This window comes from Eublepharis macularius, chromosome 2 (assembly GCF_028583425.1).
Source record: "Eublepharis macularius isolate TG4126 chromosome 2, MPM_Emac_v1.0, whole genome shotgun sequence".
NCBI lineage: Eukaryota > Metazoa > Chordata > Lepidosauria > Squamata > Eublepharidae > Eublepharis > Eublepharis macularius.
In genome coordinates this window covers 8,668,677-8,687,645 of record NC_072791.1, presented here as the reverse complement: position 1 = coordinate 8,687,645, position 18,969 = coordinate 8,668,677, and the positions used below count along the sequence as shown (strand labels likewise).

Here is an 18,969-nt window from a genome sequence, read left to right as displayed (position 1 = left end):
ATTTCCAAAGTAAGACTTTACAAGAGAAATAAAGCAGCACGCAGCACTTCTACGCCTTCTATGTTCTGGTGATTTTTAAAATGGTATCACAAATAACAATTTATGGGGCAGACATTTGTCTAGCATTCATACTGCATAATGTAGAAGGCGAATAGATTTAAAGGAGAAGGGAGAAATGGGAAAGAATGCATATTAATTGAGGTGGGGATTTTTTCCCCCCAAAGGTTGAGCTGCAGATCACCAAACTTCAGCAATTCATTCATCGTGAAGAACAAACAAAACATTTGTATAAATAAAAGATTTGGTCCATTTTAGCCTCCGGCTTCTGTGAATACTCTCAACAAAACAAGCCGGGATAAATGACGGTAAACTTTTAACAGCTTGCAAATATTTCGCTGAAAATTGAAGCCAGCCTGCCCTTTTAAAAAATGGTCAAAAATACATAAAGTGGGACAATGTTCTCGGCCAAACGCTTCTGTAAAACAAAGGAGGCTGTATTGATTGCAGAGAAATTTCGTAAGAAATTTCATTATTCACCAAGGCAGTGTAATGCCGCAGAAAGGGGGGGGTGCCAGGGCCAAATCTTGCATGATGTTGAAGACGGGTGAACAGCTCCCCCGTGGTTTTGAGCTGTAAATGGCAACCAAGAATTGCAGCTATAGCATTGGGGGGGGGGATTTAACCCTTTCATGTACTTCCATTTTCCCAGCCTTAATTGCCCTCCCCAGCTGCTGATTGCCTCATGGGGGAAGCGGAAACGGCAATGTACCCATATATTTACTTATCTGTTTGCTTCATTTATAGTCTGCCTTTCTCACTGAGACTCAAGGCGGATTACAAAAAAATTAAGACCTATTCCATCAACAGCACGAGATGTCCAATAAACGATGCAGTAGGGCTAGGATTATAGAACTAGAGAACGATACAAATAAAAGGCCAGCCCTAGCTAGGATTGCCGGATTCCTACCCTCCCGGTGGGAGGGAAGGTGGCTTGGCACTGGATAAGGATAAGGATGCAAATTTAATGTATGTGGACATAGGCCTTCACAGGGGTCATTTCATAGAAAAAGAGCTGGAGGAACTCAATAGCATAACTCATTAGCATATGCTACGTCCCTTGCTATCACCAGAAGCGTGTCATTGGCATAACTGATTTGCATATGCCACACCCCCTGACATCACCTATCCTGGCTCTTTTGGACCTAATCCTGGCCATTCAGGACCGAAATTGGGTCCAAAATGGCAAAAAGGGGCTGAAAATGTCTGGAAAGGGGCCCAAAATGGTCAGGATTGGGCCACTGCTGAGTGGGAGAGTCATCCACCACCCGTCAGAGGCCCGATCCAGGTCATGTCGGCCCCAGTCCAGGCCGAAACGGGCCCAAAATGGCTGAGAGTCAGGTGGGCGGGGCCACCTGACATGTGACCTCTTTGGGGAACTGCCGGAACTGCGTTCCTGAGCGTTCCCCCTCGAAATGAGCCCTGGGCCTTCACAATCTAAAATCATTCATTAAAAACAGCAAAAAGATACAAGAATACAAATATAGTTACATAGCTATAAATAAAATTATTATAAAATGCATTTTACCTAAAATATAAACATTAAACAACATTAAAACCGAACGGTTTCTAATCTATGTCAGGTGTTTACTCTCCTGGCTACCACATGTGCCCTTATTTTCCTAGCAGCCAGGGCACAGAAGGCCATCCTATTCGAAATAAAAGGGTCTGTATCTGAAAGAATAAAATTTAATTTATCAAAGTCAGACAGAAGATGGAGACCAGACAAAATATTCGCAAGAAATTTTCCCCTTGGTTCCTGGTATAAGGGACAATTTAAAACATATTGTGTTAAGTCCTCAATTGAGGTTCCACATATACATATCCGCTGATCGATGGGGGTTTTTTGGAATCGCCCAAGTATCATCTCAGTTGGCATGGACTGGAAGCGTAATGTCGCGAAGGCTACCCTAAGCTTATAGACTGTGAGATCAGTCAGATAACGTGCTCTAATGTGGTCTTTTTTGATGGGACTTGACACTGATTTCTTGGACGTCTGGCACGGTCCGATGATATCGCGTCTGTCATTTAGCGAAATACTTTCAGGTGGGTAGCCATGTTGGTCCGCAGCAAGATTTAAATCCAGTAGCCCCTTAAAGAGCGACAAGATTTCCAGGTGCAAGCTTTCAAGAGTCAAAGCTCCCGTCTGATGCAGGGCGCTTGACTCCCGAAAGGAAGGTTGCCAGCCTCCATGTGGGGCCTGGAGATCTCCTGGAATTACAAGTGATATCCACACTACAGAGATCAACGTCCCTGGGAAAAATGGCTACTTCAGAAGGTGGAGTCTATGGCTTTATACCTCGCTGAGGTCTCTCTCCTCTCCAAACCTCGCTGTCCCCAGCCTCCACAACCAAATCTCCAGGAATTTCCCAACCTGGAATTGGCAACCCTACTTGAAAGCTTATACCGTGGGCATCTTGTTTGTCTTTAAGTGCTACTGGACTCGAATCTAGCTAAATACTGTGTGTTTGGGCTAGCAAAGGGAGCCATCGTCCCAGGCCACAGGAACGCATTCCCCCCAGTTTTGTTATTTGAAATCCCATTTTTAAGGAATGCAGTCTCCCACTACGCCCCAGGCCCTCCCCTTGCCCGTCTTTTCTGAGTCATCTTTTGACAAGCAAACTCGACTGAAGCATTAAAAACAGGCTACATGGCTCAAATTAAACCCTCAAAGGAGATGTTTCTAAGATGGGTTTTTGCACATGGAAAGCCGCACGCTTTTTCTTCCATGTACTGTACATGGAGGGCTGGCTAAAAAAGAGTTCCCAAAACGACAGCAGAACTCTCTCAAGAAAATCAGCAGGAGTGTCAAAAGAACCAGAAGCCTGTACTTTATGAAAGATTAAGTGTAACATTTTCTAAATTACTCAAATGACTTTAAAAGCCTACATGCCTTTTTCATTCCTTTCTCTCCCTCCCTCTCTTAAATGGACTGACACCACAAAAGCAAATGTATAGAATACACATGGGAGTGGGTAATTTGGTAAATGCAGCCCTTTTCATGCACCGTTGCTGGGTCCACCCATTAAGAAATATTGGGAGAAATATTAAGAAGCAATACACCGGTTCTTAAGATAGAGTCTAGAAGGAAGGATGGCCTTTTAAAAAAGCTAAAATGGTGGAAGAACGAAAAGAAAAGAGGACGGTATGAATTAGTGAATAGCAGGGAGCTGGCAAGCTAAATGGGAGCGCTCTTAAGTTCTTGGGTTTAAATGGTGCCAACGATCTACTGCAGATACACCAAGTTGCCGTACTGCCCGCTTCAGCGTTCAGGTGGAGAAGGACCTTTCCTAACATTTTCCACCTGATAATTTTTTTTTTTAATGGAGCTGCCTGGGGTTGAACCTGGAGCTTCACAACTTTAAAGCGTGCTCTCTTCCACCAAGACATGGCCTCCAATTGAAAGAAAAGGGGACACCAGAAATGGTGAGGCAGGCAAAATCCTCTCCCTCCTGTGACTTATTTCCCTCAAAGCTCCAAGGGATTATCTGTTTCAGGTGGGTAGCCATGTTGGTCTCCAGTAGAAGAGCAAGATTTGAGTCCAGTAGCACGTTAAAGACCAACAAGAGTTCCACGGGATAAGCTTTCTAAAGCCAAGCTCCCTGCATCAGATACTAGAACTAGAATCCGGGAGAACCGTGTTCAAATCCTCACTTGGCCACAAAATTCCTGGTCGATCTTGGGTCTGACGCTTTCCCACAGCGTGGCCTACCCAGGGCCAGCGCCAGGATTTCTGGTGCCTGAGGCATGGGGGGGAGGGCAGCTTCAGGACTGCTCCTGTCTCCTCATGCACGCACCTGGACGGCGGGCAGCTGGGCAAGAGGGCTGAGAGGCTGCCAGCCCAGCCAGGCACGGCAGGTGGCTGAGGAGGCACGCATGCGTCCTCCCCAGCCCTCCCACTCTGTTGCTCTGCACACTGCACTAGACACCTGCTGCGCCTAGCCCATGACTGCTGCTCCCGGCCAGGGGAGTATGTTGGCGGCGGCAGCAGCAGCACAGGAGAGCTGGGAGGCGGCAGTCGTTGCGGGCCAGGCGTGGCAGGTGGCCGGGGGCAGCTTCCCATCCCTCCCGGTCAGCCGCCCGCACGCTGCTGCCGTCAGCTCCGCAGCGCGCGCCCCCGCCCCGGCGCCCCCTCCAGTGCCTCAGCGCTGGAGGCAATCGCCGGGGTTGCCTCAATGGAGGTACCGGCCCTGGGCCTACCTCATACAGGCCTACCTGTTCTCAGAGGAATAAAAAAAAATGCAGTGCACAAATAGCTCTTCTCCAAGCCAGACGCTGATATTTCAAGTATCTGACAAAACACGCTTGAATAGGAAAGCTGTTACTGGCAGGATTAAGGTTAATTTCTCCTCTCAACTTTTTTACTGCTAAAACTAGACTCCCTTGCCGCCTATTTATAGGCATTCAAGGCAGTTCTGTGTTTCAGAATATGAATCTACAGCCAAAACATTTTTTAATAATAAGAGTTTTTATTAAAAAAATTATTCCGTTAATTGAAAAAATCACACAAAAAAAGAAAAGAAAAACTACAATAAGAATTAAGGATAAGAATTAGGAATAAGTACCCATTTCCTCTGTGAAATGATTTATACATACCACAAATTATGACCTAACTTCAAATTTACCTTTGCCGTCAATAACATATCTTAACCCCAAATTAGCCCTAAGTGGATTGCTCGTCCTTCCCTCTAAAACATATTTCTTCAACTCTTAATCTCCAAACGCCCAAACCATCAGTTCATTTTTCTCTGTTTCCTGAAGAAAGTCAACAAAGGGTATCCAGGTATCAATATATTTATCCAGCGACTTTTCCCTAACCAGAGACTTAAGTTTAGCCATCTCATACTTTTTGACGTTGACAGTGCAATCCTATACAGAGTCGCATCATTCTCAGCCAAGGGACTTCAATGGATTTAGAAGGGCATAAACCTGCTTAGGTCAGCACTATGAACTCCTTTCTCGATTCTGAAATGTCACGAAGTCTTGCCTTTTGAGTATTGCTCTTGTGGGATTAGCAGATTTATATTAGTAAAGACTATGGATTAATCATATAGCAATAATATTAAGCTAGCAAGAAGCATAAGATGGATTCTTTATGTTTTAAAGTGATCAGGTGCCTTATTTTGAATGTGACTTTCGTTTCTCCAAAATGATGTCACAAGCCCTTAAAAGTAACATGCTCCTTTGTTCTGGGGTACATTCTGAGCTCATCTTGTAGCCTGTACCTTTATTTGCAAATATACTTTTCACAACAGCCCTTATCTGTTTCATCTCTTTGCTCAGCGGATTGGAGGGGCAAGGGGAAAACACTTTTGTGTAACATTCTGCAGTGGATATTGTTTGCAAAATGATCTTATGTTTGGTACTAAAGTTCCGGCCTGCGGGACCTAACCACTATCCCAAAAATTTCTGGTCTCGTTCACAGGACACTGAGAGGCAGATCATATAAATAATTATCTTTTGCTGTCAAACGTAATTCCAGACCACAAAAGCTTTCAGCACAATAAATTAGAGTGCCTTTAAAGTGCAGGATTTTTGGCAGAGTTCCTTAAAGAGAGATGACTTAAATCGCATGAGAGAAAGTCACTGTCTAGAAAGGGGACTGGAAAATTTCCTGGATAATTACACATATTTACATGTGTGTGTGTGTTATGTGCCGTCAAGTCACCTCTGACCTATGGCGACCCTATGAATGAAAGACCTCCATAACGTCCCATCATTAACAACCTTGCTTAGATCCTGCAAACTGGAGGTCGTGGCTTCTTTTATTGAGTCAAGCCATCTCATTTTAGGCCTTCCTCTTTTCCTATTGCCTTCCGCTTTTTCCAGCATTATTGACTTTTCCAGAGAATCTTGCCTTCTCGTGATGTGACCAAAGTACGATAGCCTTAGTTTTGTCATTTTAGCTTCTAGGGAGAATTCAGGCTTGATTTGATCTCATACCCACTTATTTGCCTTTTTGGCCATCCATGGTATCCGCAGAACTCTCCTCCAGCACCACATTTCAAATGAATCCATTTTCTCCCTGTCAGCTTTCTTCACTGTCCAACTTTCACATCCATACATCCAGAAGTCATTTAGTAGAAAAAGAGCTGCAGGAACTCATTAGCATAACTCATTAGCATAACTCATTAGTACATGCCACGCCCCTTGACATCACCCGAAGAGTGTCATTAGCATAATTGATTTGTATATGTTACACCCCCTGACATCACCTATCCTGGCTGTTTTGAACCCAATCCTGGCCATTCTGGGCCAAAATTGGGCCCAAAATGGCAAAAAAGGGCTGAAAATGGCCAAAAATGGGTCCAAAATGGTCAGGATCAGGCTGCTGCTGAGTGGGAGAGTGGGGTCCTGTGCTGACAACCCACTGAGTTCCACAATCTCTTTTCCCAGAAAAAAAGCCCTGTACATACATATTTACATACCATTTCAATATTCAAAGAGCTTAGCATACATTAGCATAATAAAATCCTTACAACAACCCTGTAAGGTAGGTCTGTGTTATTAGCCACCATATTGCTGAATGTCGTGCCAAAGGTCACTGTTCATGTTCGTAGCAGATACGAGATTTGAAGTAGGGACTTTGTGGGTCATTCGTTTAACTGCTAGCCTACACCAGCTTACATCCAGATTAAGAAATCACGCGAGTTTAGAAGTTGCTTGCCAGACTCTTAGGAAAGATTCTACTCATGTTTTGAACTGTTCTTCAATTTAAAGATGCTAATAGAAGAATTTTCTCGAAGCAAATGGGGACTCTTCAGTCAGCTCAGGATATGTGGCTAGATTAGATGTCTTGCACAAAGAGGGACATCCTTTTTTCTTTGCTAAGCATCTCCTGTTGTAGCCTGGATGGCCCAAACTAGCTTGATCAGCTCTTGGAAGCTAAGCCGGGTCAGCCCTGGCTAGTACTTGGATGGAAGACCAACAAGGAAGTCCAGATTTGCTATGACAATGGTAAGCCATCTCTTTCCTGGAAAACCCTCTGGGGTCGCCATAACTTGGCTTCAACTCGATGGCACCTTACGCAAGCAAGCAAGCATCCCGGTTGTTTCCCGCACCCTCATGTTTATATTTTTAACGTCCCACCTGCAAGCTGGCTCTTGCATGACAAAAAAACATTTCACGAGCCACAGCCAAAAATTTACACTATTCACTGCTCAGTTCTCTGGCACAGGACGGCTTGGAGTGAAGCATGCCAAACTTATTCTGAAATGGGGCAGAACGGGTCCTATAGCAAGCAGGGCAGCCCCAGAGAGTCTGGCCACAGGGGCTGCACAGCTACGACCTGACCAGTAGTGAACCTAAACTTGCCCATTGGATTCTAAGCCAAGTGGCTCCTGCTTTGCTGCCAACTCCTCTAGGCCTCAGCACCAATTGCTCCTGCCCTCCAGAGCAGCCATGTGTGGAAATTTTCCCAGTGAGTTAAAGGGCCCATCCGCTCCCGGTCTTAACCGTCTGAAGTCAGTTCCAGGCTCTCTGCCTGTCTCTAGAGATAGATCCACTCCTGTGGATCCCAAGGCATCCACTTTGCATGCCGAAGGTCTCGGGTTCAATTCGTAGAACAAACCTGGGAGGGGGACTAGGCTGAGCGACAGCAACTAGCCCAGCGTCACTTAATGAAACTTCATGACTAAAGATTCACACTCAAGTCTCACACACAACCCTCTTACCGCTATCCGAGAATGACTTTGGAGAAGGCATTGCTCAAGCTTACTTTCAATTAGGGTTGCAAACCTCCCGGTGGGGTCCGGAGCTCTCCCGGAACTACAACTGATCTCCAGACTACAGTTTCAGGCAAGTAGCCATGTCGGTCTGCAGTTGAAGATAAAAAACCAGGTCCAATAGCACCTTAAAGACCAACTAGATTTCCAAAGCAGGAGCGTTGGAGGGTCAAAGCTCCCTGGAGGAAATGGTAGTTTCAGAGGGTGGGCTACTGAGCTCCCTCCCCAAATTCCACCTTCCCCAGGCTCCACCCCCAAATCTCCAGGAATTTCCCAACCTGGAGTTGGCAACCCTATTTTCAATCAAGCATGTAATGGACAGGTGCTGGAAAAAGCTAACAGAGTACAGGGCTACAAATGAGAAGGGGCAAAACAGAAGGGATAAAGATTGTGGATGGTTGTTGTGGGTTTTCCGGGCTGTATTGCCGTGGTCTTGGCACTGTAGTTCCTACAATGGAACTACAATGCCAAGACCACGGCAATACAGCCCGGAAAACCCACAACAACCATCGTTCTCCAGCCGTGAAAGCCTTCGACAATACAAAGATTGTGGAGTTTCCTCCCTCCCTCCGTGTGCACAGCTATGATTTAGTTTGGGGGCTTGGGCGGAACGGATTTAACCCTTCAATCTGTGCTCAGTTTTGTTAATTAATACCAGGCTCCTCACACCTATTTGCATTTTAAAGGAGAAAGGATGTGACCACCAAAAACCTAGCCTTCTCCCCATTAAAATGTTGATATGTAGTGCAGGTAATTCCAGTTTCAATTATGAAAAGCATGGGAAACATGAAGGAATAATAGTTTTCTCCCCATCCTCACAGGCCCCCAATCTGAATCACGGCTGCTTGTGTCACCATTAACATTTTAAAGATGGATGAAGACTCGTAATGTTCATCGTATCTATTTTGGTTCCAATTCTGCCAACACGCATTTCTCACGGAAATGACAGTCGTCCAAGACATCAGTCAATACGCAACAGCATCACTGCAGTGCTAAAAACCTTGCGACTACATCAACTCGTCATTGAGTTAATATTCATCGTTTCTGACGTCTATTACAGCCTCCGTGCAATTCTCCTCGTGACCGCCTCGAAAGATAGGTCAGTATTCGTTCCAAAATTTGCAGAAGCGCCATAACGTGTTCGGACTCAGAGAGTGCAATTCGTGATGCATCAAGAACAGACAAAACTCCCTTATAGGGAATCAAACCACGAGTCCATCTGGGTCCGCACTGTATATTCCAACTGGAAATGTCACTCCACGACATCACAGTCCTGAAGCCAGAAGACCATTAGAGGCCATCTAGTCCAGCTTCCTGCTCCATGCCTGAAATCCAAGTCAAGAGCATTCCCAAAAGGTGTCTACCATCACTCGAAGATTTTCCGTAATAGAGAACACGCTCCACCCAGTTTCATAGTTGGACTGTTCATACCATTAGGAAGTTTCTCTTAAGGTTCAAGCATCACCCGCCCTCCTGTACTTCTAGGTGTAGTCTTAGCATCTGCAGCTGCGAAAATCAAATCTTCACCCTCTTCAGGCATTTTGAAGAGATCATGTCTCCTCTCCTGCTACCCTTTTCCCAAGCTAAACACGTTCTTTCATCTAGATTAGGCTTCTGCAATGCACTCTACTAGGGGCTGCCCTTGAAGACTGTACAGAAGCTACAACTGGTACAGAACGCTGCCTGGAGTGGGTTGTAGAGATTGTATTATTCCAGACTTGTTCTACCTACACTGGCTCCCAATTTGCTTCTGGTCCCAATTCAAGGTGCTGACATTTAAAGTCCTATATGGCCTGGAGCCGGCATATCTTAAGGACCATCTACTCCCATATGAACCCACTCAAACTTTACAGTCATCTTCAGGGGCCCTGCTTCATGCGCCCCGCCATCTACTGATGGTAACCCAAGAGGCTCTCTACATGGGACATCTTAATGAGAACACTCAGGCTAGCCAGGAAGTGCAGTTTAAACTTCACCTCTCTATAGAACCGGCAAAGATGGCTCCTCAGAGGGTTTGTTAATTTCCTCTGTGCCTCCCATAAGGCTCTGTTAATTTCACCTCCCCTTCTGAGAAGGGAAAATTAACAAACCCTACAGGCTCTGTTGACAGGGGCGGTGCCAGGGTTTCTGAAGCCTGAGGCAGCTTCAGGTCTGTTGTTCCCCCACGCACACGCGCAAAGCACATGCGCACCCAGACTGTGCGATGACGTCACTGCATGTGACATCACACGCAGGGCATGCTGCTGGAACGGCACGCGTGCGTCCTCCCAGCCCTCTGGTTCAGTTGCTCCGTGCACTGCCTCAGCAGCCTGCCGTGCCTGGCCCGCAGCTGTGTGTTGGCAGCGGTGGCAGCAGCATGGGGCAATTGAACTCCGTGGTGCCCGCCCCTGCCCCCAGCACCCCCTCCGGCACCTTAGTGCTCGAGGCGGCTGCCAGCCCGGCCTCAATGGACACATTGGCCCTGTCTGTAGAGAGGTGAAATTTAAACTATGCTTCCCGGATAACATTGTCTCTCTCTACTGAAAGCTGCTTTCGGTTCCCATTTGGGAGAAAGACAGAGTATAATTGAAGTAAATAATAATGATTTAGCATGGAGTGGCTGCACTGCCGTTTTGGCCGATTCCAATTTTATTCCTTCAGCGAAGAGTTTAAATACCCATTATTATTTTTTTAAAGCAGGAGAGCCTTTTGTAGCTCAGAACCTGTGATTCTTTCTGTTTCTGCATTCCTCAAACAGGCCCCCCGCTATTTCTACACCAGGCCCAGTTGGAAAAGGACACTGGGGAGGCCAAAGCACTTTGTGGGGGAACTTTACCTGCCGTGGGAGCCCTTTGCCCTCTTTGGGAGCCCTTTGCCCTCTGTTGGAGCCCTTTGCCCTAGAGACTTTGCACGGGGAGCAGCCCAGTTTTAAAAAGATGCCCTGCGAGGGCAAAGTCCCACTGGAAAATGCTTTGGTCTCACCAGCACCCCATTTCCCTGCCTTTCCAATGCCCTGTGCGCAACCCACACGGATTCTGCCAAATAGAAAATTACAATGAAACTATAAAAGCCATAACGGGTCATTTCCCAGCCGTTATAAAAATGAATCACTCCACATCAGATGGCTGCCTGTGGCTCAGGGAAACAAACAGTACCAGGCCATTCTCAGATTCACAGAGAACGAAAACACGGTCCCCCAACCCACCCCGGCAGCAGCTTTGGCACCCGCCGTCCCTAATTGAAAACTTCCAGCACTGAAATATTCGAATTGGACAAAGACCCTCCCTTGCATTCCTTCTCTGAGAAGTAAAATTCTTCTGCTACAAAAGGGACAAGGGAAACTTGTAGCCATTCACTGCCAAGAAATAATCTACCTAACCAAGGTTTGGGATTGTAAATAACTACTTCAGCCTAAAGTGAAAGGGATTATTTAAAAAGAGGCTGTCAGATAGATCATTCACATATAAGAGCAGAGGTTTTTATTCTCAATGCCCTGGTTGTGACCTATCCAGGAGTGCCTGGTGAACTTTTGCTGAATGCACAATTCTGGACTAGATGGACCTTTGGTCCAATCCAGCAAGGCAAGTCTGATATTTTTATTGGGTCACAATAGCTAAATGGAACATCCGTGTTCAGAAGCAGCATATTCCTAGGTACCAGCTGCTACGGCCAAAAAACAGTAAGCTTTCAAAGGAATGTGGACAAAATCGAGAGAGTGCAGAAGAGAGCGATGAGGATGATCAGGGGTCTGGAAACTGAGCCCTACGAAGAAATGCTGAGGGCCTTGGGAATGTTTAGTTTGGAGAAGAGGAGATTGAGGGGGGACAGGATTGCTCTCTTTAAGTATTTGAAAGGCTGTCATTTGGAGGAGGGCAAGGAGCTGTTCCAGTTGGCAGCAGAGGGTAGGACCCGAAGCAATGGACTTAAATTACATGCACAAAGGTACCGGCTGGATATTAGGAAGAACTTTTTCACAGTCAGAGTAGTTCAAAGGTGGGATCAGCTGCTTGGGAGGTGGTGAGCTCCCCTTCAGTGGCAGTTTTCAAGAAGAGGCTGGATGAATATTTGTCAGGGATGCTTTAGGCTCATCCTGCATTGGGCCGGGGGTTGGACTAGAAGGTCTATATGGCCCCTTCCAACTCTGTGATTCTGTGATTCTCTAACACTTTCTCTTTGGGTTGCCTACCTTTTAGGGTTGTCATGATGATAAAAATACAAATGGGAAAACTCTGTGTGTCCCCTTGAGTTCTTTGGAGGAAGGATGTAATGAAAAGGCACCAGAGAGTTCGATGAGGCTGAACTAGAGAGGAAAAGCCAATATTATCTGTTATGAGCGCTGCATGTGTGCAGCGACACTGCAAGGGTTGGTTGTGGGGGAGGTCCTGCCACTTGGTTGAGCCTGACTGCTAGGTCCTGGTGGTGGGTGGGGCACTGCTTCCATCATGACACAAAATGGGGAAAGGCAGCAACATTTACACATTCGAGAAGCCAGACTCTCATGGGGACATCTTGACTTGGGTGTATTCCCGGAGCATCTGAGCCAGGGAAGATCCAGCACCCCATGCTGGAGAAAGCGGCCACACTGCTTAAAATCAAAAAGCAAGACTTGTCTCTTAGATACCTGACAGGGCCAACATCCAGTGAGGAGGGGATGTGGCTGAGCAGAAGAGATTCTGCTTGGCATGCCAAATATCCCAGAATATTCTATTCCCAACATCCGTAGTTGAACAGATGGGACAGTAGAAGATGTGAAAGACTGTGGAGAGCAGCTGCCAGTTAGAATAGACAATACTGAACTTGTTGGGCCAACAAGTTCAGCCTCATGCGCACTCATGCACGTTCATGCGCACTCATGCGCGTTCATGCGTACTCATGCATGTTCAGGGCTAACCAGCAGCTCCTTTTTTCCGATATATTGAGCACCATCCATGCCACCTCTGATAACATTGTGAGCATAGAGTCCAAACCATCAGCAGCTGGTGCCAGTATCCTTGTACAATGCCAAAAAGGAGGACACAAAATCCCAAGAGACTATAAAGTCTTAAGTAAACAATCATAAACCGCAATCAGTATTATTTTACAAAAAATAGAAATGCATTGATAAACCAACACCTTTTACAATACTTATCCCATCGACATCATATTAATGAAACTAGTCCACCAAAAGTCCTTCTTATATATATCTAATCGTGTTTTTTCTTTTTTCTTCTTTCAGGCAAGGAGACGCCGTGACCACCTGGATGCCTACGATGGTCACTGGTGTTCCTAAACGGACAAGCCGCACCCCGAAGGTGCTTCCTGGAGGGTTGGCAACGGGTGCATCGACATTGGCTATATCCCTTTTTGCTATCCTTGCTTCTTCAACGGCCTTATCACAGTGCCTGAGAATTACAACCACTAAACGGTTTACAACCAGTCTTTTTCAACAAAGGTGGAAATAAATCACTCTAAATGTAACAATTACTTTGTACAATATAATCCGTATCAAATTTCCGCAATTAATATAGAATCAATGTAAACATACACGACGTGCTGCATATACATAAAACATGACTTTCTATACTTACAATTTTATCTTTCACAAACAAATTTAATGCATTCAGTCAGCTTCTTCTATGTGGTAATACAGCTCAACCTCTACTGGGGCCAGCATATCTAAGGGACCGTCTCTCCTTGTATGTGCCCCAGAGAGCACTTCGTTCAACCAGAAAACATCTACTGGTGGTCCCTGGCCCTAGGGAGGCTCGGCTGGCCTCGACCAGGGCCAGGGCCTTTTCAGTCCTGGCCCCAACCTGGTGGAACTCTGTCGGAAGACACTCGGGCCCGCCAAGATCTTGTATCATTTTGGCAGGCTTGTAAGACAGAGATGTTCCGCCAGGCATATCGTGGAGGCTAATTTTAGCCCATCAGTGCTGAGCCTTCCACTGGTCTCCCTCTACAAGGGGTATGGAGAGTCCACTCCCGCTGGCTGCCCTGAAAGGGGCACAGTGTTTTATCTGTTGCTTTTTTAGGATTGATTTTAAGTTGTATTTTAATCAATGTTGTACCTCGCCCTGAGCCCGCTTGTTGGGAGGGCAGGTTAAAAATAAAATTAATAAATAATAAATAAATAATAAATACAGACCTCATATCCAAACGCTGGTCAATTACCACGCTCAACAGAAACGCTCATGTAATTAAAGGGATATCCTCTACTATAGAAATTGAGAGAAATCCATTTCTTGATTCAAGTCTTTAGGTATCAAACTTTTAAGTCTGAAGATCCACTGGGTTTCTAGTTTCAGCAACACTTTCCTAGCTTCTGAAGTTTGTTTAGGGTCAATTACACTCAGCACTGAATACTGATAGTATCCTTGCACCACCATGAATGCTGAGCACGGGCCTTCTATGCCTAGCTGTTGTGTGCGTATTTGCACAAATTTCCGTGTTGTGATTTAAAAGCTACAGGATGCACACCCACCCTTAACAACTTCTTACCATTCTCTTATCAAGCTCTTTCGTTCTTTTCTATACAAATTCTATTTAAAAAAAAAAAAAGACGACTCCGCTCTTTCTGAGTTTCCACTATAGGAAATTAAGGCAAGGACGCCAAGAACTATGAATTAGAAAAATGAGCAGCAATTTTATTGTGCCAACAGCAAAACTCATTAAAAGAGCGAAAGACACAGTTATTTTGACACAAGGTGGACCACGGGCTGTTCTTTACCAGGGTAGCCAAACAAAAGAGAAGTCCAGCGGCACCTTAAAGGCTAACCCCATTGATTCCAGCATGAGCTTTCATGAGACTAGGCTCACTTCTTCAGGTGCAATGGGAAAAAAAGAAAATCATTTCCCTTCTACTTACCCAGAAAGTTACAGAAGGGGAAAATTCTGGAGAATAAGAAAAAAAAATAGTTCTCCCATACAAAACTTGAATGCCTCCCCCTTTTCCAAACTGCACTGTCATGTAATAAATATAATCTGTAGATCAAAGTTACCCCACGCACACAGATACTCACACAACCTTAGGAATAAAGTTTCCAACCATTTTTTCCTCACAGGTCTGCTGTAACTTAACAGTTGTATGGGAAAAATAAATCCAGCAAGAGAAATTTTTCCCTTGCCTTCTTACTTTTATTTATCTATTTATTTATTTATTTTTGATTTTTATTCCGCCCTCCCCACATTTCCAGCAGGCTCAGGGCAGATTACAAAACACATAAAGGTTAAAATATATAAAACAATTATAGTTAAATTCTAAAAGCATCCAATTTACACAGTTAAAATACAATTATACGTTGCTTTTCAATGCAGCTGTTCAAGCCACATGGCAGCAACGGCAGGTAAAAAAAAGTCGCCAACCGTTCTCAACCTTGCTATCAAATGTTAACTGTCTGAAGGCATACTAGCAGTGCCATGGAAGATGTCAATCAAAAGAGTGGCTCAAGTGATAAGAGGTTCGTGCTTATAAACTGCCTGGATTGTGCTGCGAGGATAACAGTAATAATAATAATAAATAATAACAGTGTGCCTTTAAAAGTCTTTTCACATGGCTCCCGAACATGTCCTGCTCTGAATTTTCAACACAAGTGGGTTATTCAAAAATATTTGAAACTTTGGTTGGGGAGGGAGATGCAGTCTGGCAAAGAAAAGATGGCATGGGGCAGGAGTTATTTTCAGTCACTTTGGCCACAATCTGACAGAAGCTAAATGAATCGAATGAAAATTAATGAGCCTCCAGCCTGCTTCACCACGCTGGATTCTCTCGTTTGCAGAGAACAGAGCACCCAAGAGTTTTTGCCCGCGGTGCATTTCCTGCAGGGATGGGGCTTCTGCATCCCGCAACGCCTGCAGATTGGCGCACGCCACAAACACAGCCATGATCTATGCTTTCACCAGACAGATATGTGGCCTGGTTCCCACATGCAATGCACATCCCTCGTTTTCTTGGCCGCTTGGCAACCTATGTGCGAATGCAGAAAAACCCTGAGGCCCTCGGAAAGTTCTCTCTATGTTGTAGTATCTGCAACAGCCCATTCCCCCATGCCAGTCCGCAACCGTCCCAGCCATGCGCGGGCATGTGCCAGCCAGCCTCCGCTTCACACATGTGCACACTCAAGCCCCTGGGAGGCTGCAGTACCCCTCTGCTCCTGACTTTAAAGGATCTTTTTAAAAACCAAAAAAGCAACACACGAGGTGGAGGAGAAAGACCACGAGGCGCGGGGCATCTCCGGCCACCTGATGGCAACGTGCCCTAGTGGGTAGCCATCAGAGCTTCCCCTCCCCCCACTCCAATCCCTCAAAGTCTTCTCCAACCCCACTGCTCCAATTCCAGTCTTCTCACAGATCTGTGCAGCTGCATGCAAAGTCCGTATGGACGTAGGAATGCAGGTGTGCAAAATACATCAGTATGAATGTAGGCAAGATGTATATATATATATGGATGTGTAAGTGCAAAATGTATAAGGACGGATGTAAAATGTAAACGTGTGCATGCAAGATATATGCAGGAGGGGGTGGCTTCCTAAAAGCACCCCCCGGCTGCAGTTCCTGCGTCCGGGTCTCTCCTGGGGACCCCAATCCCGGGGCAGAAGATCCCAGTCCCGGGACAGCGAGGCGGCGCCCGCGCCCGCTCCCCATCCGCCCTGCCCGGCGCCGCGAAGCCCCCTTACTTTTCTGGCTGGAGTAGCCCGGGTAGTAGCCGTAGTAGCCGGTGATGCGCAGGATGCGGTCCTCGATGGTGGCCACCCCGTTGGGGGCGGCCTTGACGTCCATGCAGAGGGGCGCCGGGGGCAGCCCGCCTGGGCCGGCCCGGGGCGAGCGGCGCGGGAGCCCGGCGGCCGTGCCTGCTGCGGGCGGCCCGGGGCTGGCGCTGGAGCGCGTCTCGGCGGCTTGCTGCAAAGCCCGCCGCGCTCGCCGCAGCCTCGCCGGCTGCAGCGCCGCGCCGCGCCTCCCCCGCCCCGGCCGGCCAAGTTGCTGCTGGGAGCCCCGCGGCGGGAGGAGCGGGCCGGGCGCTGGGCGGGCGCGCACGGGCCTCTCGGCCGGGAAGGGCTGCGCGTCTCTGGGAGCGGGCGCCTCGTCCCGTGGCAGGGAGTTCCCCGGGCCCTGTGGGGAGAAGCCCAAAGTTAGAGAGTCAGAGGAGCACGTGGCGTCTTACAGCCTCTATTGCTGTAGGCATCCATTGATGGGCCTCTCTTCTGGGAATGCCTCTAATACTTTCAGACATCGTATTCATTTTGTGGCAGGGAGTTCTCCGGGCCCTGTGTGAAGAAGCCCAAAGTTAGCGAGTCAGAGGCATCTTACAGCCTCTGTTGCTGTAGGCATCCATTGATGGGCCTCTCTTCTGGGAATGCGTCTAATACTTTCAGACATCATATTCATCTTGTGGCAGGGAGTTCCCCCGGGGGCCTGTGTGAAGAAGCCCAAAATTAGCGAGTCAGAGGAGCACATGGCGTCTTACAGCCTCTATTGCTGTAGGCATCCATTGATGGGTCTCTCTTCTGGGAATGCCTCTAATACTTTCAGACATGGTATTCATCTTGTGGCAGGGAGTTCCCCCGGGCCCTGTGTGAAGAAGCCCAAAGTTAGCGAGTCAGAGGAGCACATGGCATCTTACAGCCTCTATTGCTGTAGACAACCATTAATGGACCTCACTTCTGGGAATGCCTCTAATACTTTTAAACACCATACTGGCCAGTGCTTCTTCATCTTGTGGCAGGGAGTTCCCCCGGCCCTGTGTGAAGGCCCAAAGTTAGCGGGGTGCAGGAGCGCATGGCCCCTACAGCAGTAGGCAGCCATTGATGGACCTCGCGTTTGTGAATGTCTCTAATACTTTCAAACACCATATTCATCTTGCTTCATCTTGTGTCAGGGAGTTCCCTGGGCCCTGTGTGAAGAAGCCCAAAGTTAGCAGGTCAGAGGAGCACATGGCCTCTTTAGCTGTAGGCAGCCATTGATGGATCTCTCTTCTGTGAATGTCTCTAATACTTTGAAACACCATACCGGCCGGAGCTTCATCTTGTAGCAGGGAGTTCCATGGGCCTTGTGTGAAGAAACCCAAATTACCAGTTTGGAGGAGCGTGTGTCCCCTTTAGCTGTAGGCAGCCATTGATGGACCTCTGTGCCAGGAAAGTCTCTAGCTCTGTGGACAGACGCTTCATCTTGTGACAGGGAGTTCCCTGAGCCCTGTGTGAGGAAGCCCAAAGTTAGCAGGGTGCAGGAGCTTGTGGCTCCTTTAGCTGCAGACATCTATTGATGGACGTCTCTCCTGGGAAGGTCTCGAACCCTGTAGCAGGGAGTCCACGAGCCTGTATGAAGCAGCCCAAAGTTAGTGGGTCGGAGGAACACACGGCCTCTTTAGCTGTAGGCTGCCATTGATGGGCCTCTCTTCCATGAATGTCTTTAATACTTTCAAACACCATACTGGCCGATGCTTCATCTTGTGGGAGAGAGTTCCCAAGGCCTTTTGTGAAGAAGATCCGCACCAAGGGTCACCAATAACTCTGACTTGAGGGCACTCTCCACCACCACAAAGGGGAAAGACTACGCATTTAAAGAAGCAATGCCGAGATTGATATCATAGTGAGATGTGGGACAGAAGGTATAGTCATGTTTTCTTTCACCCATGGTCACGCTGTATTTCGAAGCATGCACGTTTGTTTATTTTTTTATTTAACACCATTTATAGTCCGCCTTTCTCACTGAGACTCAAGGCGGATTGCATAGGAGCGAAATTAGCACAGTCAATATCAAGGACATTTCAATAAACAATGTTACAGGGTAAATAAATGAAAGTTTACAAAGGCGTAGCATTAGCAAGGATCCAATACAGAGTTGAAGAAATGCTGAAAGAGAGCATAAGCAATACTAGGACTAGCGTTTGACAATATAGAACTACCCAGTAGGGTCATACTTAAAGCAACGGGTAGTACATAGGAGCACATACGGAAAGCGATCTATAGTACGTATGGCAACATAGTGGTGAAGTCTACAGTCCTTAACTCATTAGCGAAGCGTCTTTTTCAGATCATCTCCTTACATTGTGACATTTTGTTGGCTTTGAAGAGTTATAAAGTACAATTTTAAAAAAATTAAGCTTTATTAATGACTATTAGAAAAAGATAGACAAATGAAACCTTACAAGCAAGCCACATAAACTGTGACGGTTATTTGCCTGCTGGATAGAAGATGTGAGTGTGTGGTCAGTGATGTGTGTAGACCTTGGCTCTCA

At 46.7% G+C, this 18,969-nt stretch overlaps 1 protein-coding gene across 2 annotated transcripts in view; it reads right to left on the bottom strand.

The window, feature by feature from the left end:
* SLC35F4 (solute carrier family 35 member F4) overlaps nt 1-16,514 on the bottom strand; it is a 195,071-nt gene extending 178,557 nt beyond the window's left edge. For both annotated transcript variants that reach the window (XM_054972376.1, XM_054972377.1), the window contains exon 1: nt 16,412-16,514. In XM_054972376.1, coding sequence (XP_054828351.1) covers nt 16,412-16,514 — 103 coding nt within the window. The remainder of the gene's footprint in view (nt 1-16,411) is intronic.
* Nucleotides 16,515-18,969: the final 2,455 nt, after the last annotated feature.